The 23,782-nt window shown below is 39.2% G+C and overlaps 1 protein-coding gene across 3 annotated transcripts in view; it reads left to right on the top strand.

Annotated features, from left to right (window-relative positions):
* The first annotated feature begins 483 nt into the window (after positions 1-483).
* The window catches only part of SMAD5 (SMAD family member 5), a 30,444-nt gene continuing 7,145 nt past the window's right edge, over positions 484-23,782 (top strand). Inside the window, exons 1-5 of one of the 3 annotated variants that reach the window (XM_049829948.1) lie at positions 484-1,007; positions 18,966-19,576; positions 20,852-21,103; positions 22,315-22,434; positions 23,076-23,297. In XM_049829948.1, the coding sequence (XP_049685905.1) occupies positions 19,174-19,576; positions 20,852-21,103; positions 22,315-22,434; positions 23,076-23,297 (997 nt within the window). In that variant the 5' untranslated portion in view covers positions 484-1,007; positions 18,966-19,173. Of the gene's footprint in view, positions 1,008-9,070; positions 9,215-9,707; positions 9,727-18,965; positions 19,577-20,851; positions 21,104-22,314; positions 22,435-23,075; positions 23,298-23,782 lie in introns of those variants that run through there. The other 2 variants (XM_049829947.1, XM_049829946.1) reach the window with 2 other exon arrangements.

Raw genomic sequence — 23,782 nt, 5'->3', positions numbered from 1 at the left:
TTGATTCTGCAAGCAGCTAATTGCTTTAATTTTATTTTCTGTTTTAAGTGGTTCTTCTAGGGTGTGCAGCTGTCAGACTGTTCTTATTAACTGGACTTTGAAACCCCTATGAGCTCTGTTGTCAACAAAACTAATCAGCTTTTATTGTGTTTAGCTCAGTAGATTCACAGAGAACGATCTGTCTTTTGCAGACTTACACTCTCATTTATAAACGTTAATCTCTATTTTTTCCATCTTTGTATATACAGACAGAGTGGTGAAACACAAACGTAGAACGCCTGGTATGAAGATCATTCACATTATAATTCTATTTTTTACATGAAAAGCACCATTACCCTAATTAAACTGGCCCATTCTGAGGTGTGTGCATGCACGTGCGCACAGACATACCATCTGAATGACTTAAATGTGTATATAGATATTTATATGTGTATATATATCCATTTATATGTATTATACATGTATATACACATTTATATCCATTAAATGCATTCAGATCGTGAGTATTCTTCTTGTGCGGAGAGACTCAATGCAAAGAGTCAATACACTGTGATTGTAGTTGTCTCCCATTTTGCAAACTAGATAAATTATTCCCCGAAAGGGATCAGCCAGCTCGAGCAAAGCCAGGATTTACACCGGCAAAAGTGCTTTTGATCCACGGATTGTACGAAAGACGCAGCACAAAAGATGGCTGCGTTGCATCGGACTGAAGAGCATTATTACAGGATGAAGGAAGGAAGCAAAAATAGACTTGACACACAAGTATTGCAGAAAGTTTCTAAAGTGGGAATTTGAATTCTCTGCAGCCAGCTCTGGGTGTGCTGCTGGGTGTGTTACCCGATCCGGTCCCTGCTCCCCGGCAGGCTGGGGACCCTCTGCGCAGGACTCCTCCCCAGCCGCCCTGCCGCCAGCATGAGAGAAAGAGAGAGAGAAATAGAAAATACTTGGAAGGCAGCTAGTGAAAAAAGAAAGGGTCAGAAAATGGAGCTGCAGTAAATTGCTGGAAGGTAAAGCTGTGTTCATTTGTTATTGCCTTTTTTTTTTTTTTTTTTTAACGAGAGCCTGCCTGCCACTTAATTTGTTAAGCTTTGAAGTATGTTTTAGAGCAGAGGGAAGGAGATTCGCAGAGATGGCGTCACTTTATAAAAGTTTCCAGATTTTACTGAGCTTCTTGTTTGTTTTCTTTTTTCTAAGGGGGGGGGGGGGGGGGCGGGGGGGGGAGGAGGTTTGTACTATTCGTAATGCAAGTGGGCGATGTGGCCGAGATCTAAATATATGCCTGTGAAAACAGAACCCCTGAGATAGCGACACCGATAGCAGAGGCTATTGTTAACTTTTGGGATGCCAATTAAGTCCTGCAATGTTAAATATTTCTTTAATTACTGGATAGAGAGCAGGAATTCTCTCTGACTGCACTAATGGAGTCAGAATAATGCAGTAAGAGAGAGTTTTTTCCCCTACCCACCCCCTTGCCCCCCCCATCTAAATAGCTATAGGCAAGCACAGGCTAGAATATGAACATTAAAGGACAAAAAGTTTCAGCTTTGTTTTACAAGTTATATTTCAGTTGGGTAAGCAAACTATATTGCATGTGTTTTTCCATATCTTCAGCTCAATCCAAACATAACATTCCAAAGGATAAAATCTGTTACAAAATAAAACTGACTTCGTGACAGCTGAACTTCTACACGGAGTCTAAAAATTATCTAAAAGCGCCTTGAGAATCCTAAATGTCATTCCCAAGATGTGGTGAATTGTAATTAGGGTTGTGAACTATTTTAGTGACAGTGCCTTACATGGGGCCCATCTAAGCAGCTGGGGCATTTATCAACTTTTTATTTTTTCCATTACTGTGTGACATATGAAGGTGTATAGACAATAATAATAACCCTAATTTATTTCAGATTTGCAAAAATATAACCCAAATTGCAAATGTGTTGTTTGCCTTTTGATTCTCCTTCCTGTATTTCCTTTTAAAACATATGTCATAGGGCAGTGCTTAAGGAGTGGAAGAAAACTCACCAACAATAAAATACTGAATGAAAGATAACATTTTTTATTATTTTTATGAGAAAAACACCTGTTTTGTGATTTTCTCATCTTACTGGCTTCTCCAAGAAGCTTTAATTTTTGTTTTAGAAAATGATCCAGTTCCCTGTTCTCCTAACAAAAAAACAAAGAAAGCAAAATGAAATTTCTGTGCAAATTTTGCGAAGAGAAGGAAACAGCTTGCAACATGCTGTCCAAAACCTGCACTGCTCTATGCCCAAAAGCACTTTAATTTTATAGTAGGCATTATTATGCTTGTATATGTAGATCTTGATACTGTAGAGGAAATTATTAAACCCAACTATTTGGTCATGAGGGTGGAAAAAAACCCCAGCTGTGTCCCTAAGTGTGCCACGAAATTTAAATACAAGTTGTAAAGGCCCAGCATCCTGTAACTTGGGGACTTTGGCAGAAATACACCCAAAAGGAGAAAGTCAGGTCCTGTCAGTTCCTACATGAGAAAGTTTGAGTACTCTGCATTGCCATCACTAATTGTTTTGTGTTGTGAAATCCTGAGGTGATAAAACTGCTGTTAGAAAGTTGGCTTGTGAGTAATTAAGTGTAGGTCTAGCTATTAAAACCTGACTTGTTACTCACAGGCTACACTCATCTTCTGCGTCTTCTCTCAAGATACAGATAAACTCAGTGTCCTTTTCACTGGTCTAAGCCAAAACTATCTGCATAATGAATGGAGAGAGATTTTAGCTATAGGTATTGTTCAGACATATACAGTGGGATGAATTATCTTTATCATAATAGGTACAATTATTGTAATAGATTGCTTCTATTTCAAACTGTTCCTTTTTCCTTTCCTTTTATTTATTTCCTGAGGAAATGCTGGAGGATGTGTACATTTCTTCAGTTAAAAGTTTAAAATACTGATTTTACACATAAGCAAAAGTTGTGTCGTCCCCCCCCCTTTTTTTTTTAATTTCTGTTTCAGAGTGTTTATTATATCCAAGCTTCTCCATAGAGTGGGTGTAACCAGGAGAAGAATTTGGCCCATGATGCGAGCTAAATTTTCAGTGCTTCCACTATTTACAGCTCTGTTGCGCTAAAAATAGTTTTCCTGTGGTTTTGGCCATGGAGCCACAAATACAAGTTTTCAGTGCACAGTTATTGTGGATGTTGGTCCCAACTATTGCTACAAGAAATGGAATTCCAGCTCATGACTGTGTCAACAAATGATTATGTTGAGTGTGAGGCTTCATGTTAGATCTCTTCACTGTCCCAAAGCGAGAATGCATCCCACCCAAACGTCCGTCATTTCCAAAAGGGAGAATCAGAAGACAGCGCTTGGGCTTGGGAGTGAAGAGCTCTAGGAAAAGTGGGGTCTATACAGGCGATAATGTCAAAGAATACACCCAAGAGGCTCTGCGTTTGGCTAATGGTGTGGGATGTAAAACAGGTGGTATAGAAGTGAGTAAATCTTCAAGGCGAAAATAAGAGACAAATTTGTTGATGGCTAATTTTGAGCAGAGTCTTCATAAAAGAAAAAAGCTCACCGTGATCACATGGTTATGGTACATGGAAGGAATTTAACAGTGATGTTAGATTAATTCTCTTTCCATACTACCTTTTCTGTCCCACTTCTATGGTCCAACTTCTCTGTTGTCCACAGGTAATTTGGTCTGGTTGCTGCAGACAGCTTTTAGAAGGCAGGGGCTATCTTTCTCTTGAGCTTAGTAGTGGGTGTCAGACTCCAGAAAGTGTTCTTATAATGTGAGGTCATGTTCTGGAAATAGTTGAAAATCACTGATTTAGAAGAACGAGAGTACTACATGTTTCTGTACTGCTGATGCAATGGTGAGGGCAAGCTGGGGGATGGTCTAGAAAAACAGCAACACTGGAGGAATATTCAAAGGAATTGTGCCATTTAAAATTCTTTTCTTTATCATTTCCTCTGTGAGAGCAGTGTATTACTGTGTGTTAATCAGCTGGGACATTTTTTCCATTCCTCCGGGAAGGTTTCCACCCCCCATTCCAAGAAGCAGATCCAATTTAGCAGTACTCTGCCCTGACCAGACTCTATCCACAGGTGTCAGTGGAAGAGGGTTCACACTCTGATGTGGACTTTGTGACAGTTCTCAGGCAAAGGCTTCTCTTGTTCATTACAACTTAAATGTCATACTCTTCCTACAGTGTCCTTTTTCCTTTCTTAGAATTTTCCCTTTTTTATATGTTTTTCAGACATTTATTTCTTGAACTGAGTGTTCAGTTTTGCACCATTAGTTGACTCTCAGGTCTCTCAAACTAGATATACCATCCCAAATATATTCACATTTTTGTTGTGTAGAGTCTGAAAAGACACTGTTGAGCTGAACTTACAAAACCTTTACATAATGTCTTTGTTTCTAACATCTCCACAGATGTACCAGTATTCAGTTACATGTCTCATCTCATTTATTCTTCCAGTCTAGGAAGAAAAGTTTGCGGCTTTAAACTTGCTGGGAAGTACACTTTTGGCTTGCCTTTCCCTCCCCTAGTCTACAATTTGATGTTAACGTCTTATATCTGTAGCTTCAGGAAACGGGACTAATTCTTCTCTCCCTTTTCTCTGTACTGCTGTGTGAGTTGAGTCATGCAAGGTACCCAGAAGTGTGGCTGTAACAATAACAGGGTACATAATTTACTCTCCTAGAATTCAAAGGCTGTGAGCCAGTGAGTGCAACTTCACAGGAACCCACACCACCCAGGGCCTCAGAGAGAAACACTTTTAATATATTTCCTCCAGACACTAAACTTTTCTTTTTTTTTTTTTTTTAATTTTCTTACATATGTGATGCAATGTACACAACGTTTGTATTGCCTTCTTGTTGAGGCAGCCACTTACCATCTACTGCGCTTGTTCTTAGCGTGCTGTAAATTGCGGCGTTATTTAAGAGGACCAAATGGCCAGAACGAATGCCACCTCCCTTTCCACTTGCTGAACTCTGCTCAAACATAACACTGTTTTTCTGCCTCAAAAATATACGTAAAGGTATGTATAGTATGTTAGCCCCTCCTTAGCCTTTCCCACCCTGAAACTTTTTAAACAGGGATGGCATGTTCCTCTCCTCACTGCCAAAAAAAAAATAAAATTCCTTTCTCAGCATTTCCCCCTTCCCCCATTTCTTCTCAGCTGACAGCTGTGAGAGTGGAACTTTCTTGAGCTATCCTATCCATTTCCCCCAATTCTGTTTTTAAGCTAGATTTGGTTTAAATATCCAAGCTATCTTTCACACTACAGGAATTTTTTTTAACATAGTTATAAAGTGGCTTTGCAAATGTTGAATGTGGGTAGAGACATGGTAACTGTTTATATATATATATTTTGGGGTTTTTTTTAAACAACATTCCCCCCGCTCTCCCAGCAATTGAGAAAGTTGATAGGGAATTAAGTTGAACAATGCAGTCATTTTAGAAGTCACAGGAAGGCCAAAGTTTCATAATAAAGCAACTTTTTTCAAGACTATTTCCTTATAATTCAAACAACCTATTTGATTTTCAAACTATTCATTTCTAACCAAACATAAACCTCATTAAGAAATATAGGGATCACATTCAAAATCTGGAGGGAAAAATCAAAATAATGTAATTTAAGATACTTGTTGAACTTCATGTTTTCTTCTCAACCATGCAAGGCCTGATACAAAACAGTGGTAGTTTTTCTGTTGATTGTTTGTACTTTGATCACACTGTAAGGTTATAGCTAGCTCCAACATAAACACCTACAGTAACGTAGGTTTATGAGAAGGCAGTTTTCTATCTTCATTGCCATTAGACTGTGCGTAAAGGAATGTGAGACAGGTACTTGTACTTTAGTTGACTTTACAAGGCAGGACCAGAAGTATAAACATGTGCAGTTGTCTCTGCAGAATCGGAACGTGGAATTAAGAATTAAAACATTCAGGTAAGTAGAAGGTTAGCTAGTCATTCTTCCTTGGATTATCACAGCTGCATGTCTATGTGTTGGAAAGTCTAGGTTTGCCAATGCTAAAAGAGGATTGATGGTTCCATGAGTTGTGAGATTCATGAATTTGTGAAATCACATGATTTCTGGAAACTGTGTTCAGGATGCCTTGAGTCTCCTTGTTGCAATCCTTTTACTGAAGTTGATATGTTATTAGAGTGGAGCCACTGGAGTGTGGCACTAGAGATTTAAGTGACAGACATCATGTATGAAGTAGACAGTGGTGAAAGTGGTGTTAATTTTATTGTGACCTTATGGGTATACAGACTTGAATCATTAGATAGCCAATGTCATTTACTTGGTCCTTTACTCTGTCTCATTGACTAGAAGGAGATAACTTGACTTTAGACATTTGAGTTTTGCCCATTCAACATTAGTCTGTGACAAAATGGCAAAAAAAGGAGGAAAACTATTTTTCAGCCAGTAGAACATATTCATTATTACCATAATCCAAAATAATCTGTATATTGTGCTTAAGAATCACTGCTTTCGGAGGAGCGGTGTGCTGCAAGCAGACATATCTAACTTGCCTGTAGTTTTAAACTGAGAATGTTTTGGAAAACTTGCAGTTTTCCTTGTCCTCTCCCATAAACTTGCATGCACACCTTCAGCCTTCCTCATCACTGGCACTCTAAAACCTCTGCAGGAGGAAGCACATTGGAGCTCTGCGTTGTAGCTTCATCTGACAACATACAACTGTTTTGTAACTTCTCAATAAGAGAACATTTTGTTTTGTAAAGACATGATGGCTGGCACATGAACAACACCTAAAATGCTGCTGCCAATTTGTTGTTTGTTACTTGGTTTATTAATTAAGTTACACAAAAGATTTGGAAAAAGACCAACAGGGGTTTTTTTGTCCCATATTTTGGACTGCCTGGCCAAAGCAGAACAATTGCTGTTGCAGAGATACATAGGAGTCCCCAAAGATTAGCTCTGTTCGGTGACTAAATTACACCAAAGCCTTGCTCCTTCACCGCTGTCATGAACTTTAGTAGAGATATCCTGTTGGGCTATTAATTGACCTCTGTATAGATCTGATCAGAGTACACTGCTGCTAAAAACTTCTGTTTACATCAAAAATAATCAAGAGCCACGTAGTTTTGAACCAGAAGAAAATTTCTTCAAAGCTTAAATGTATTGGAAATTGAAACTTTGATTTGGCTCACTGAATATTTTTCCCTGCTTCTACAAACTTTATGCTGCTTTTTCTTCCTTTTTTTTTTTTTTGGTAGATGTTTTACTCTTAGTTTACACAAATAAAACATGGGGTTTCATGTGGTTTCTTTTTAACTTAATTATATATGTATTTGTATATATACATATATATGTATATATAAAAGCACTTTTCATTACATTTGCTTCTTTCTAATATTTTTTTCCAAAAGGAATTTGTTTGATAGCAAGATTCAGTTGGCATGCCAGATGCAATTGGTGTGCCAGATTTTTAACTGCTGCAAGATGGTGTAGTTACATGTCCTACAACAGAGATACAAATTTATGTACAAATGGTGATTTTGCCTCATATATCTGTTCCTACACTTTTTTTTTTTTTTTTTTTCCCAGCAGAAACTCTTCTGTAGTAATTTCTATAGTGGATCAGACTAGGATTCAGTTTAGTTCAGCAGTGTGTCTGAAACAGGCTCCAATCGGCCTCCTCTGAGGAAGGAAGCCTTTGGGTTATGAAGTAATCTTCCTGTAGGAAAAGTTTCTTCTTAAAATGACTTTGTGCGCTGAAGTGTGAAATACTTTCCCCTAATTGTGGATGTTCCTGTGGCCCATATAAAGCTAAATTTCTCAATGCCATCGGTTTGGGCCCCAACAGGACTTTGTGGTGAGCAGATCCACCTGCTTGTGAACCGAGTGAAGAAGAGCAGAGATGAACGCCGTTCAGCCTTCCATGCGCTGCTCTAAGGTTATCTCGTCTTTTGTAAGGGAAACAAGATTTTACAGGTCCTTCCCTATGATGAGAGGCGTTTGAATGGACAAGTGATTTTTCAACGGGAGTAAGCACATTCTTCAGATCTAGTGGAAATTTAGGTGTTGGGAGTTCCAAAAGTCAGTTGTATATTGAAGGCAATTTAAAAACCAAAACCATTCTGACACCAAGTTGTGGTGAGGAACCCAATTCTTCTTTAATTTACCCTTGTATCAATCAAATTACTTAGTTAGAAATGGCAAGAAATGAACAATTACACCTGCGGTATGCTTGATCGATGTCAGGCGCTGTTGTGGCAGATTGGAGGTGGTTTGGGCCCGGTACCTCTCTGACGCTTTCTTCTGTGCTGTTCAAAAAATAGCTTTGAGGAAAGCGCGGTCACTTCCATTTCACGCGATGAGGAGAACTGTGAGAAAAGCAGGAGTTTTTCCCATACTGGCACTGTACGCGGTATGAAAATCCTCATCGGTAGAGTCCTTTCTAGAGTCATTCCTACCACTAACACGTTTTCTTTTAGTTTTCCCACATGGTTTTAGCAACTAGCCACCTGAAGGACCTCACCCATACCTCAGCACTGCTGATGAAACCCAACCATCGCCCCCAAACAAGCCCTGAGCCCGAGGCCGGTGGGCCGGTGTCGGCGACCGGGGGGCCAGTGTCGGCGGCCGGTGGGCCAGTGTCGGCCACCGGTGGGCCAGCACATGGCACGGGGCGGGAGAGATCGCCGATCTCGGCCGCAGCAGCGGGTTCGCCCACCGGCTGCCATGAGGGCCCTCGGTAGGCCCCCGGCGGCGCGTTCCTGGTAAGGGGAGTCATGGCGGGGCGGCGCTGAGCTTGAGGAAACCTTTTATTTATTTATTTTTTATTCCTCCACCTTGGGTGAAATTACATTTTTCGACAACCAACCCCGAACACCTCGCTTTTTTTTTTTTTTTTTTCTTTATTTCACGTTCTTTTAGCGGGTTCTTTTCGCTTCCCACACGCCACCTCAGCCCGCCCTCCCCGGCCCGGCCCTTCCCGCCTCGTCCTCTTCCTCCCGCCGCCGACGCGCATGCGCGGCCATCACCGTCCCGCCCGCGCTCTTCCCCCCCCCCCCCCTCAACCCCCGCCTCTTCTCGCACATCCGGGTCCCGGCGCTGGCCCCGCCGGCGCCGCCGCGCCGCTGTCCCCTCCGCGGGCTCCCAATAAAGTTTTGTTGCCGAGCGGGCGGCCGCGGCCCAGCCGGCGCCTCCAGCCTAACGGACACCGGGGAGGTCGCTTCGCTTCGTTGCCGGGTGGGTCGGGGCGGCCTGTGGTGGTGGTGGGTGGGGGGGGACCGGGGGGGGGGGGGGAGCGGCGACGCCTCAGCGCTGAGGAGCCGCGGCTCGGGCTGCCGGTGTGTGTGAGGGGACGGGCCTTTTTGGAAACTTAAGAGGGGCTGAGGCCTCCCTCAGAGGAGAGGGCCCCCTCGGTGACAGGCTTTGGGCGGGGGGGGGGGGTCGGGATAGGGGGGGAGTCGGTGGAGTGTGGAGGAAGGAGTAGCCCCGGGAGGGAAAGGGGGGAGAGCTGGGCTGTTAAAACACGCTTCGTGCCGATGAAAATAAGTCTGTGCACGTAACTGTAGGAGCAAACTGTTGCAATGCTAATAAGAGGCTCGGTGTTTTGGGGTTGGGTTTTTTTTTTGTTGTTTTTTTTTTTGTTGTTGGTTTTTTTTTTTTTTTAAGACGAGGAACTCCGCTCTTAGCTGGAGTAAGGCCCGACCAAACGAAAGGGGAGAGTGAGAAATCCACATGTTTCAAATCCGTCGGTAAAGAGGCTCTTTTCCTGCGGAGGCGATGTTAGGGCACACGCACACACACACACACGCTTGTCCACCTTGGCCTGTCTTGCGTGCATCCAGCACTGACAGCTGCCTGACAACAGATGGACCGCTTCAGTGATTTAGAACGGCAATTTTTGTTTTCTGCGGGTTGTAAACTTAATAGAGGAAATATGGTCTTGCGGTTAAAAGCACAAGACTGGAAATCAAGTGATCTGTGCTCTCTTCCAGTTGTGTAGTTTCTGATGTGACTTTCAGCTAATTAAATGAAGGTATTTCTCAGTAGAATGAGGTAGGGAAGAACTGATTCAGCAGTAGTTGTTGACTATATTATTGAATAGGCTCAGCGATAGTTGTTGAATCTTTTGGTGGAATCTGTAGGGTTTTGGGGATTTTACTCAGTGAATGACTTGGGCTCTCTGCTTTAACAAAACCTCCAAGGAATAACTGTCAAAATTTGCATCAGCCTGTGAGTTTTGTCTTGTCATGGGAAATTAGATCGTCAGCATGTGATGGTTTTAGATGAAATCTCTTGCTGGTTTTCATTCCTTTCTAATTTCAGATAACTTAACCTTCCATGGGTGGCTTTAAAATACTGAAAATTGAAATGAGCATTGTTAGTTGCATATCTCCTTTATGGAAGTTCACAGAATTTGATTGAAGAGAAGGGGGAGGGAGGGAAGGTGCAAACACACTGTTGCAGTCCTGTGCCCATGCTCATGGTCAAAAGCTGCAATACTTTTTGAAGTTGGCAGCTGATGGTAATGGAAGTTAATAGAAGCAGCAAATAACTTAATTGAAGATGTTTCATAATTAGGGTGTTGTAACTTTTGAGAGTGCCTTGTCTGTGTAGGGTGCTGTTGGACTTAATGTCTTAATCCTTACCGTTTGATAGTGGTTTACCTCTGATATTAAAATTTTGTTAACTTGGCCTTGAAGTTGCTGCTAAGTGCTGGCACTTATTTTTGCAAAACAAAACCTCAACAAACCATGTGCTTATTGGGGTACCTGCCTTTGTCAAACCTTTCTTTTCCTTTCAAATGTGGAGAAAATACACTCGAGGGACTAATTTTCTTTTTCCTTTTTTTCTGAAGAAGGCTTTCCTAGTGGAAGCCCAGAATGGACAGTCATGATGATGAGAAATGGGAAAGGAGGAGGAGAGGCTTCCTCTGCATTTCTTTCTATTGATGACAAAAGATCACAACAAAAGGGTGTGCTGCTATGATGCTGCATACAGCTGTGGTGGGTGTTTTTTGTTTGAGGCTTGGAGTTTTAACCTCTGGTGGAACCTGAAGGAACTAAAACTGTGGACCCTGTACTACTTGGTTCTTGTTACAAAGTCAGATCTTTAATCTTGCACCTTGAATGGGTGATCTCCTGTGCAGAGTTTTCATGATGATAGAATATTATCTGAGCTGGAAGAAATTCCATCTCTCAAGATGGAGTGTTCATGCTTATTAAGTGACTTTTTGGGTTTATTTGAATGGTATTTGCAAATTATGTTGTGATCTTTAATATTCCAGAGGACACTCTTAATTTCAGAAAAATGTCCTCTGTTTTCTTTCGAGTTCTCGAAAGAAAACTCTAAGAACTCTTTTGTTGCTCTTGGCTGAATTACATACCTGCAGAAAGACTGCTGTGGCAATTCTAATGCAAGTCCCTATATCTTCCTTCCCTGCCAGTTAAGGTGTTTTGGTTTTTTTGTTTGGTTTTTTTTTTATTATTATTATTAAAATGCAAATTTCTTCTAATGTCTATGATAGATTTGCTGATATTAATTTTAATGTGTTAATGTTTCTTCTTTAAAGATCTTTAAATGATTTTTTAATAGCAACAGGTAAGGATCTCATGCTTAGTATTACAAGATTTGTTCTTGTGTGAGCTGAGAACGCTTTATGTATTTCATGGCAAACGTTGATAACTCATTAAAAGCAAGTCAAACAGTAATTTAAGACTTCTGCAGTTATCATTGGTTGCAGTGCAAGTTCCTGCACTGTTTTCTGGAAGCCTTTTTAGCTGTGTTCCTGTGACCACGTAGAAAAGTTTGGCTGGCACTTCAGCGTGCTTGACCAGTGTGGGTTGGCAAGGTGCAGAATGCCGCCTGCCAAGTCTGTATCCCTACTGACCTACCACCAAGGTTGAGCCTGCCAGGACTGTCATCCTTGACAGAGGATCTTTGTCAGAATCGCTGCTACTGATCCACCAACTATGAGGTAGTGTCTCTGAATTCTGGGTCAGTGGATGTCACAAACTGACAAATTTAGAATACTTTGCCATTCATTCATCTGTGCAAGGGGGAAAAAAGCTTGCTGAATTACTATTGTCAGTGTTCCCTCCAAATCCTGTAGCTTTTGTAAACTTGTCACAGTCTTAATGCAATTTGGTTGGAGTGGAAGTGTATAAACACACACACTCATATACATCTTTATTTTTCTTCCCCTCTTTCAAAGCTTTATGAAAGAGTACAGTCCCTTCTTTCAGGTTACACTTTTTGTTACCAGTTCACATTGTTAGTGGCAGTATTTAGGACCTTGTTCTTTAATGAAGGTCTTGTATATGAGCGTCTACATTTTTTGAAGGCTTTGTCCAGCTTCTTAATTTTTTAACATCCTTTAGGATTTGTGAAAAGGGTAAGATGTCCTTTATTTTCCCTTTTTTTTTTCTCCAGGTGTAATACTGAGGACATTTGAAATCACCCACTTGCTTGTCTGTATCCACCAACCTACCAATGGAGTTATAGACTTTTGTTTTCATGTTTAGTGAAATTTAGTGATGCTCTTGTATGTGATTTTAATTAAGAAATGGATGCTAACTTGTAGTTATCTGCTGTGGTTAGAGTAGATCTTAAATAACCTTAAAAACATGAGGCAGATTCAGGGCTGTCTTTCAGATGTGCTGACTACTGTTGATAGTGGCATTTTTCAGCATAATGCTTCTGTTGGAAAGTGCCAATTAGCTGAAATAGAAGTGTGAGAAAATGCAGGGTTCTGACAAAACACTGAAGGGAGAGAGGTTTTGGTTCTGAGATGGAATCTGTAGTTTTTGAGAACTTCTACAAAAGCTAATTGCTCAGTAATTAGAGTAGTTGCAGAGACTAGGGCCTTGTGAGTGTTGGATTTTTGTGTTCTAAGTGGATGCCTTAAGAAATAGGTACTAATGTTTTCAGGCTTGGGAAGTTCTCGTTTTTTCTTCCTCCCTCTCCCCTCCCCTCCCCTGTATCACAGTAAAACTCAAGTTTTGCCATGATGCAGAACAAATTCCAAACTTTATAGTCTTTGGTTACGCTGCTTCTGAGGTTTTCTTGACATCAGTTGGAAGTGAGGGTGCTTTTGAAATGCAGTGGAGCTCTATTAGTGAACTCTTTCTGACTGGACGTCTTTTGTGATATAAATCATCACTTAGATCATTACAACGGTAATTTTTGAGAAGGTTTTAAATACAACCAGAAGCTTCACTCTTGCTATCTGAGCTATATGGCTTTTATGGTTCCACTTCCATGTACAGTGTATTACTTGCTGCTTGTGCTTGGCCTAAGAGTTTTTGTTATGTTTCTTTTAAGAGAGTGGTAGTTAAATACTTCTCAGCTGACAGAGCTAAATGCTTCAGGGTTTTTTTAAGCTGTGTTAGATGATGTACAGATGTGGAAATGAAAAGAACAAGTATTGTGTGAGAAAGCCATGTCTGAAGTTGTCAATACATTTTTTGTTTGGAGAGCAGTCACGGTTAGTAAAGTTTTTGAAGATACCAGACAATTCTTTTCTGTTCTTGTTTAGATGTATTATTATTTAGAATATATTGCCTTACAAGGCATGTTTGAAGCAAAGAAATCTCGTGCTAGTATAAAACCATTTATCAGAGGTTTTGGTCAACTGGACATGCATTTGGATAGGCAAGCCCAGTTCTGGTGAAAATACCACAAGTTCCTTTTTGACATCGTTTATAAAATCTCCTTTCATCTTTTACTTACCCTTAAATGGAGGCAAGGGGAAAAAAAGAGTTGCATCATTGATGATATTCTTCATGGCTAAGATGTTGCAGGGCATAATTGAAGAAAAATCTTTTCTGTTGAGAGACTGTGGGAATGGTATGGAATATGTAGGCCCTTCAAGTTTATTATGCAAGTTTTTTAATCGCTGTGTAACCTTAGGATTTATTTTATCCTTGATGTGTATGGAAAAACTGTGGAGCTATAGTTTCTTCTGTATTTGTCCTCAAGAAAAGGCTCTAATGCATGCTATTGCATGGGACTGTATACTAGGCTACAATGTAAGATGTAGACTTGGTAAAATGATAATAAAACCCAAGCACAATCCTGTGCAATTCCTGTTGGGGAATTTATAAGAGAAGGACCTTGGTAAAACCAAGTGAAATTGACATGTGAGGTTGTAGTTTTAGACAGTATTAAAGAAAATACTGATAACTGAATAGAGCATAATATGTTGTAGTATACTGTAATAGAGTTTCTGAGCTTTCTGTATGAATATGTAATATGTTAACGTGTGTATTGAGTCAAAATACTTCAGTATTTCTAAGTTTGAAGGGGCAATAATGTGAAGCACAAGAGCTGACTGCAAAACGCGGTTTTAACTGCAAATCTGCAGCAGCTCTAATGAACTACCAATTGTGTAGCTAGTTATAAGTGGTGGTTTGTTTATGTTATGAAATTGAGTCTCAAAGCAGCTTCTAATCATGAACAGTAAAGTTCCTTGTTTCAGATTGGGTATGATGCTACAGGAAGCTTTCTTAATTTGCAAACAAGTAAATTAAGCAGGAAAAGAATAGTGCTTGTACATTTGCAATACAAGCTTAGTATTGGCTGTAGGAAAGGATAAGGACCATGTAGTTGTTAACCCATTTTATTCTTATGCTTGTGAAAAGCATCGTTTATTGTCATGCTGCTTGGGGTGATGGGTCGCTTGGTTAATGGTACTTTAAATTTAGATTTTTGCAGGTGGGAATCAGTTTGGAATCAGTAGCAGAACATGTTACGTAAAAAGTGCATCTCGTTAAAATAAATAAACTGTATGTAATTTTATATTGATCTGTTCTGCTCTGAGTCTTGCTCAGGCCCTTTTAGCCAGAAGAAGATTCCTTGACAGCGAATCAAATTAATCTGCTAAACTTGCCAGTTTAATACAGCAGGCTAAGAAAATCTCAGAAGAGGAACCAAAAGGGATTTGAGTTGCTTGGTATTTGTGATGGTAGATGAAAGGTAGTCTATTTCTCCCATCTTCACAAATGAAATGTAATGCGTAAGTTCTGCTGTTAGCCAACTTTGTTTATATCTAGCTGGCTTGATGATGAGGTATTAAGAAGGGGTTCAAACAATGGACCTGTTCACACAACTAGTTTCCTTTCATTTGCTGTAGTCATTAACAAGAACTTTAAACGTATAAATAATGCATGCCCCAAAGTCTAATTTTGATACAGCGATTACTTCCTTTTATACTTGCCCATTAAAAGCCCCCTCATGCTACCCCATGCAATGCATTACACTCACTCTTTTTAAAGAGTGTTTGTAACTTTTTTTTAAATGTAATAACATGTTTTTCAGGCAATGTTCTCTTGTAGCTCAGCTGGAAAGTTATTTAATAAAAGAAGGTAATGCATAATAGACCCTCTGCCTCTTAAGGAAATTTAAGAAAGCTTTTTTTTTTCCATGAAAGTTGTTACCAGCTGCGTCTAGAGGTGCAACAATACCAGTAATTCTTGCAACATATGAATGAAAATGTGACTCTTTAAAGCATTTGTTTCTATGCTCAAATCTTACAGTGATACACTGTTGTACTGCAGCCACAGCTCATAACATGCACTTTTAAAGCCTTGGAAGAAATTGATCGTAAATATAGATGATCTGGTGAAGCTGTTTCTAGTGGATGTCATGATTACTTAGAAACCTTTCAAAAATTAGATGCTAAAATTACATCAAATGCAAGTAAATGTTCTAAACGTGGTTTATGCTGCTTATTCAGAAATTTTAAAACCCTAGAAGAATTGCAGTTTCTACGTGAAAAAGTTTGGTTTCTGCATACATGCCTGAACCTACTGCTTTGTGATCTTAAATAGCTCCAAAGAAGGAAACACTTTTAGTCTACAAATAATTCATGAAGCTTTTTAATTCTACCTTATTTTCTTAAGAAAAAGCAAAAGCTGTAAACCTTCAGTATTTTTGACTTACAAAATGAACTTCCAAAAGGCCTATAACGAGGTAAATTCAGTGTCATTCATACTTTTCAAAGTCTGTTAGTAGTTTGTTGCAAGGGGTTTTTTTGCCCTTTTATTGAACAGGTAAAAATATGCTTCAGCAGAAGAGTCTTGAAAGCCTCATGGGTGGCCAGAATGGATTTACAGTAAATGCTATTAAAGTTTTCAACTTCAACAGTCTTGTTTTTCAGTGGTTATAGTACAAGCACGTATGTGGAAACTTTTTCTGAAGAAGTTGAAACAGTTTTGATCAAATCTGTTGTAATGCTTCTGGAATACTTGTTCCACTAGGTTTTGCTTTTGTTGATAGGTATTCAGACTAATGTAAAGCTTTTAGAGTTAATGACATTAGTTACTTCAAGCAGATTATTTCTAAAATCATAGTTTATAGGACAGAGTCATTTACCAAAATTCTCTTGACACTTGCCCTACAAATACTAGTTACTGCAAAGCATCATTTTAGTAGAACTGTTCCAACTTTCTTTGCTTTTAGTTAGCTTGTTTATTCCATGAGCATACTTGTGGGTAAATGATGTTGAAATTATATACAACCAGTAAAATTTCATTCCTACTTGATACATGTTACTGTTCTGTTCAAAATACTGAAAAAAAATTATACATGATCATGGAATAGAATCGTAGATCTGTAAACTTGATTGCTTAATAGAGATGGGGCATCTGTAATGGAGTAGATCAAGGTGGCAACAGTCAAGAGGTGTTTTTTAAAATCTCATTTGAGCTCAACTTAACTGTAGAATTTTCCAGTGTGTCTTCTGCTCTGATGATGCTTAAGGTTCTTTGAAAGCATAGCTGAGAAACAAAAATAGAACTTTTTAAATTGTCTTCTTTCTGGTCTGAGATTCTGGGTGGGTTCATTTCCTCATTTAGGGGTGTGAGCAATTGCTGATATCTTACAGCTATTGAATGTATGCAAGGCTTGGAAGTAAGTTAATTGCGACTATAAACAGCTTTTACTTTTTAGAACAGTAAACTTTTATCCTCAGTAAAAGCATAAATTTAGTCTGTGTTCTTGGCCAAGTTTATCTCCCTTTATGAATTTCCTGTTACTTTGAAGGATGTAAAGGTTCTCATATGTGTAATCGTTCTAGGGAACTAAATTATACTTAAAGTGCAGACATGTCCTTATTTCTGAAGAAATAAGGTGGTACTTTTTTTTTTTTTGCAATACCCTCTTCTAAGGACTTACTGAAGCAGCAGGAGACTTCTATTCTCTCAATTTCTTTTTTTTTCACTCTGTTTTTTATGAGAGCTTAAGAAGAAAGATCTTCAGACAGTTTTTCTGTTTGTTTTGCTTTTCCCAGTTTTTTCCATACTACTGAAACAAAGCTGAATGATTTAATCAAAGTAGTACCAATGGGATTAAGCTACTGTGTGAAATAAATGGATTTTTTCCTGTAAATGGTGTTTATAAGTTTTTTAATTTACACTCTTCATCATAGCCAAGTGTTCTTGGGTTTGTTCCCTGCTTTCCTCACCTTCCACCTCCCTAGTAAAAGATCTAGGATGATTACATGTGGGACATTATAAATTCTTTGTCTAGGGAAGTTTGCTGTATCTTTGGCGGCTGATGTTTAACACATGGTTCTGTTATAGGAAAGTACCTGTCCATGTGTCTGAGTGAGCTTGTAAATGTGCCTAGACACTTAGAAAAGCCTTATCAGATGACTTTTAGTTAATCAAAGATGGGAGGAAAAAAGATCCCCTTGATTAAAGGTAGCAATCTAAGAGAACCAGCACAGATATACTTAAATCTTGCCCCCCTCCCCCCCCCCCCCTTTTTTTCCTCTTATGTGCAGATTTGGTGTCTCGGGATACCTTAGGTGTTCTAATTCACCACGTTTTATCAAAAGTTGAGAGACAATGTTGTTTGGCAGTCTCTGTAGCAAGAAAGGAAGCATCTTTTGTTATTGACATCCTTTCTCTTAGCTCTGCTCTTGCTTTTTGCCAGCTGCTCATTGTCTATACTTGCTTATTTAGTATTCACAAGGGATTTTACAAGTTCTTATCAGTTCGTTGCCACAGCACATCATTTCCTCTTGTCATCCTTACTCCTTAAATTGGTGGGGGGAGGATTTGCATTAGAGCTGGTGAGTGGTAGAAAACACCACCATTCATGATGACTGAGTTGCACAGTGTTGTTCTGCTCCTCCTTTCTGAGACAGTTTGTAGTAAAGGTCACATTTCTAGTACTTACTCTGCCATGCCTTGCCTTCCCCCCCCACGCCCGCTCTTTTTCTGGGGAAAAGAAAACCTTTTTTTTTTCCCAAAGGCTAAAAATAGCCAACGCTTCAAATATTCTTCTTAAAAGATAAAGGAAGTGCAGTATAAAAATAGCTGCAGCTGAAAAGGTTGACCACCTTTCTGAGTGGCTGGGGAAGGGTTGGTTTGGGGTTTTTATTGGGTCTTTCTTTTAATTGTTTTTGGTTTTCTTTTAGTTATCCACAGTTTCTTCCTCATTTTTTTAATACTCTTCAAAAAACATGGGGTACCTAATTAGAGCTCAACAACAAGCAGATGCTTTAGTATTTTCTCCTTTTGGGAAATAAAGATCCATTTGAGAAGCTGAGTACTTCAGTGCAGTACTGGCTGTGGAACTAATGGTTCCACCATGCCTCTTCCCTGTTTCTTCATAGCAAGTTTAAGTCTTCTGGTGAAACACCATGACAGGGATATAATTCCATTTTTAAAGCATATTCCCCAAGCCTGTCTTCTGAAGGAAAGTCATGGATTTAAGGAACATTGTTAACCAAAACCATGCTGTCCATTTGGTCCCTTGACTGTCCTTTTTCCCACTAATCAGTAACGCCAGAATTGGGGACTCTGATCGTGTTTTACTTTATTTAGCTCTGGGGTGAGTCCTGGTACTTTTAGGATTTTGTTTTGAAACAAAATCAGGTGCAATGGCTGGGGTTGAAACAGGGGTTCTTTTAATATCTGCTTTTTTGTTCTACCACATTCTTTACTTGTTTTACTAACTACTTGTTAACTTATCTTTTTAATAGAACTAAATTGGAGGAATTGATCGTTATTTTTGTTGTGAAGACTTCACCGCTGGCATCTATATGTTCATTTGTAAGCCTCCAAGAAATAATACAGCTGCTCAGTGGCAATAACTGCTGTTGGTGTACGCTGACATTTATTTGGAAAAAAACAAATCCAAAAACCACCCAACAGACAAAACCCAGCAAACCTTTTGAAGACTTGTGTCAAATGACGTCAATGGCCAGTTTGTTCTCCTTTACTAGCCCAGCTGTAAAGCGTTTGTTGGGCTGGAAACAAGGAGATGAAGAGGAAAAATGGGCAGAAAAAGCTGTTGATGCTTTGGTAAAAAAGCTGAAAAAGAAGAAGGGTGCTATGGAAGAACTGGAGAAAGCCTTGAGCAGTCCAGGACAGCCCAGCAAGTGTGTTACTATCCCCCGCTCTTTAGATGGACGACTTCAAGTTTCGCACAGGAAGGGCCTTCCCCATGTAATTTACTGTCGTGTTTGGCGTTGGCCTGATCTACAAAGCCATCATGAGCTGAAGCCATTGGATATTTGTGAATTTCCTTTTGGATCTAAACAGAAGGAAGTCTGCATCAATCCATACCACTATAAGAGGGTGGAGAGCCCAGGTATGTTTGAACATGGCTGTCTTAAAAGCTGAACAAAATCTCCAGGAACCACTTACTGTCCATTCCCTCCTCCTTCTCCAGTACTGTATAACAAATTACATTTGGTGTATGAGGGAGTTTGGAAAGAGGAATGTTCAAAGTGGACTTTTCTGGTGGGGTTCTGGGGAGGTGTGTTGTCCATTCTGTACTAGCTGCTTTTCTTTGTGGTAAATCACACTTTTCCCACAGATCTCTTAAGCCTGCTACCCTTAAAGTTGGTGGCAAGGTCCTCATTTCTAATAAAACAGAAAGCAGTGATCAAAAGACTTCAGTTTCTTTGAGAAACTTATCTAAAAACCTCAGTCCTTGCAAGGAGGTTGGTAGACTTCTTTCGGGGGCTTAATATTTCATCAGTGAGTGACATGAATTGAGGAGATAAAAAAATAAGTTCTAGGATGTAGTGTTCCCCACTTGACTTCTCATTAGCAGGCAGCAGAGCTGAACAGAACCAAGAGTCATATCAGTTAGAGCAAGGTAGGTACCAAATTTGTGTCAGGTAGCAAGTCTGCTGTTAAGGTGTGTTGCCATGGCAGAAGGTGAGGAGGATTGTTTATGAGTGGGAGAGATTAAATGTGTTGCTCTGGAAAGTAGAGTGAAAAGTCGCTTCTATTTTTCCACAAAATGATTGTAACTCTACTCCAGCTGGCTGTAGTGCTGAAGCACTCTACTCTTGAATTCCAGACTCCAGCACTCTTGAATTTAAAAGTTAAAACTCAAGTTTAGCAATAGTTGTATATTGTAGTATACATTTTCTTTTTCTTCAGTGAAAAGGACTATATATAAACTATGTAATTAGAGTATAGTAATATAGACCGTATTTCCATTTTTACTGATTTCATAATGTACACATACAGTGAGTTTTGCACTTATAAATCAGTACTTTGGTATGTGCCACATGTGGACTGTTCTCTTGTTGGTTTTGTTTGATTGGGTTTTGGTGTTTTGTTTTTGGTTTTTTTTTTCAAAAAAGGTCTGCTTCAAGTTTCGGGAAATACAAGTGTGTTTTTGCTCTAATTTTTGTGAGACTAAAGTTTAAGTCTTCCGTGAAGTGTAATGTAAAAAAATAAGGGAGAGAGGATAGGGTAAAGGCATGACAGATAAATCCCCTACTCCTCTTTCCACACCAGCTAGTGTTGAAATTTTCATGATAAGCAGAATAGCACATTATTTGTATCTCTTTCCTTCTAGCTCCGTTTTTAATTTATCTGGGTTTTGTTTGATTTTTTTTTTTTCCAGTTCTACCTCCAGTGTTAGTGCCTAGACATAGTGAATTCAACCCACAGCACAGTCTACTAGTTCAGTTCAGGAACCTAAGCCACAATGAACCACATATGCCACACAACGCGACATTTCCAGATTCTTTCCAGCAACCCAACAGCACTCCATTTTCCATTTCGCCAAACAGTCCCTATCCGCCTTCTCCAGCCAGCAGCACTTACCCAAGCTCCCCAGCTAGCTCTGGACCATCTAGTCCCTTTCAGCTACCGGGTAAGTACAGCCTAAATGTCAGCTTAATAAAAATAATTGAAATGTCACAGGCTGTTGTGACTTACCTCAGGAATTTGTGATACTTGCAATAAATTGCTTTTCTATTTGCATTTTAGGGGGTTTTATTCCTTGTTTTGTCACTGGTCAGAGTTAATTGTTACAGTTTTATTTTTCCAAATGTTTTTTTTTGTCACGGATCCAGTAGTGGTGAGTTGCTTTGCACAGTTTCGATGTAGAGTAAGTGATACATACTTCAGAAAAATATCTAGCAATGAAAAGAAAGCAGATGTAAGAGGCTGAGCAAGAAGTTTATTGATGTCTCTCTCTGAATAAATACACTTACATGTAGTATTTAACTGGAAAAAATAGCAAATTTTTGATAGGAACTTAACCAATTTGCATGAAAATAGGGAAAAAAACCCCAACAAGTGATAGGGGCAAAGGAAAGAAGCCTCAGTGAGTCTGGTTATTGGTGTGGTTTATAAAGCCAAGAAATTAATAGATTAAAGAATTTATTTTTCCAGTAGCTCAGTGCCCTCATCTTTGTTCCTTCTGGCTGCCCAGTGCTGCAAAAAGAGTGTCCATTCACAGGGGTATCCCTCTTGGATAAGTACTGTAATCACTGGAATGGACGCATTAATGGTACCTGGAGGGAGTTTCTGAAATAGGGGGTAATAGTGTGTTGGTACACTGGCTACTGTGCTGAATGGAAGAATGCAGAGATCCATGCTTTTGTAATGAACTTGGCCTACAGAAGCAGCAAGAAAATAACTGGTTTAGACCTTCATTATGTTACGACAAATAAAGTTGTTTCTTCTACTACTTCTTTCTTTTTTGAACACAGAGAAGAGGGTAGGCAAGAAAGCTAATGTTTGTGTTATAAAAAGTGGGAACTATAGTCAGCTTGCCCAGCTGCAGGGCTGCAGTTGTTAAAGTAAAAATAAGGCAAAAATAAAAAAGCACATCTCTCAGTTTTTTTCAAGTGTCCAATCTTGTTATTAGTCCCGTAGATAAGAATCCAACTATTGAAGGAGTTAACTGTAAAGACAGCTGGCTGGGTTGTCTTCAGGTTAGTTTGAAAATGGGTCCAAATGTTTTAACATCTCTTATTCAAGAGTATTTTTGTGTCTTTACAACTGTAGGATGAATAAACAAATATTCTAAATTGTTGAGGTTTATTCTGGTTTATTCTTATTTTTTCATGTTTGTAGCTGATACTCCACCTCCTGCATATATGCCCCCTGATGATCAAATGGGGCAGGATAATTCTCAGTCTATGGACACAAGCAATACAATGATCCCTCAAATCATGCCAAATATATCTACCAGAGGTAAGTTGTGTAGTGCAGTGTAAAATTAACACAGTTTGGCTTCTTACAACTCGTGACCAAATTGAACGACTAACTTCAAATGGCACGGTAAACCTTGTTGGTAAGTGGAAGGAGTCCTCCAAGGTAAACTGGGGCTGTAACAAAGAATTGAGAAATAAAACTTGCCTCGCTTATTTGCACCTCTTGCTTTTAAAGCCTCAGATGCATAGTATGGCTTACAGCAAGTTGAACTTTTTTCGTTTTTCAGAATTAGTCTTTTCTGCTACCTTTGCCTGCTGTTGGAACTATATATGCACAAAGACTCTGAAAATGGAGTCCCAAAATATCAGTTATAACAAGCTTTTTAAAAGTGAACAGAAGAGTCATGTTTCATCTGATATCAGTGTCATCTATATTTTTTGCGTAGGTTTTTTTTTTTAGTATCAGGCTTAAATAGGAAAAGAATTGTAAAATCAATGGACTAGCTAAAATGCATGAAAGTAGAAATGATGTAAGATCTTCAGTCAGGACAGTTCTTGCCCATCATAACTGTTGACTAAGCTTTAGTTATCTGTTGATATTTTGGAAGGCCTGCTTTACAGTTTTAGATTTAATATTTTTATGCTTATGTAAACTGTTATTTCCGTTTTGCTTATTTTCAGATGTTCAACCTGTTGCCTATGAAGAACCCAAACACTGGTGTTCGATTGTGTATTACGAATTAAATAATCGTGTTGGGGAGGCTTTTCATGCATCTTCTACAAGTGTCTTAGTAGATGGGTTTACAGATCCCTCCAATAACAAAAACAGGTTCTGCTTAGGTTTGCTCTCAAATGTTAATCGCAACTCAACAATTGAGAACACTAGACGACATATTGGAAAAGGTAAAGCTTAGATGTGTTATGCATGATTAAGAAGCTAAGTCCTTGTTTTTATTTCAACTTTGGTATACTGCAGCAATGATTATTCTCAGATAAGAATAGTGGAAGTAATTTGTGATATATTATCTACCTCTCCGGTGTCAGAAGGCAATTTAGGCATGGTTTGATTCTAATTAGTCTAGGAATTGCATACATTTTTCTTTGGCACTAATTTAAAAGACTAAATATTGCCTGTTCCTTACCAAACTGTGTTGTTGCGGGGCTTGCTTGTTATGGTTAATGATAGTCTGTACATAGAATTTTGTGCTTCGCACCAAGAAACATATTGCAGGACTTCTGATGTTCTATGTTATATCTACTTCTTAAATCAAATTCTTCATACCACTTTACAGTATACCAAAGATTTTTTTTATTTATTTTGTTGTTCATGCAAGGTATTACACTGCTGTCTACAGTAAGTTCAAATATCTTGCATGACTTGGCAGCTG

Source organism: Accipiter gentilis, chromosome 26 (genome assembly GCF_929443795.1).
Source record: "Accipiter gentilis chromosome 26, bAccGen1.1, whole genome shotgun sequence".
Taxonomy (NCBI): Eukaryota; Metazoa; Chordata; class Aves; order Accipitriformes; family Accipitridae; genus Astur; species Astur gentilis.
This window is presented reverse-complemented; position numbering and strand designations above follow the sequence as displayed.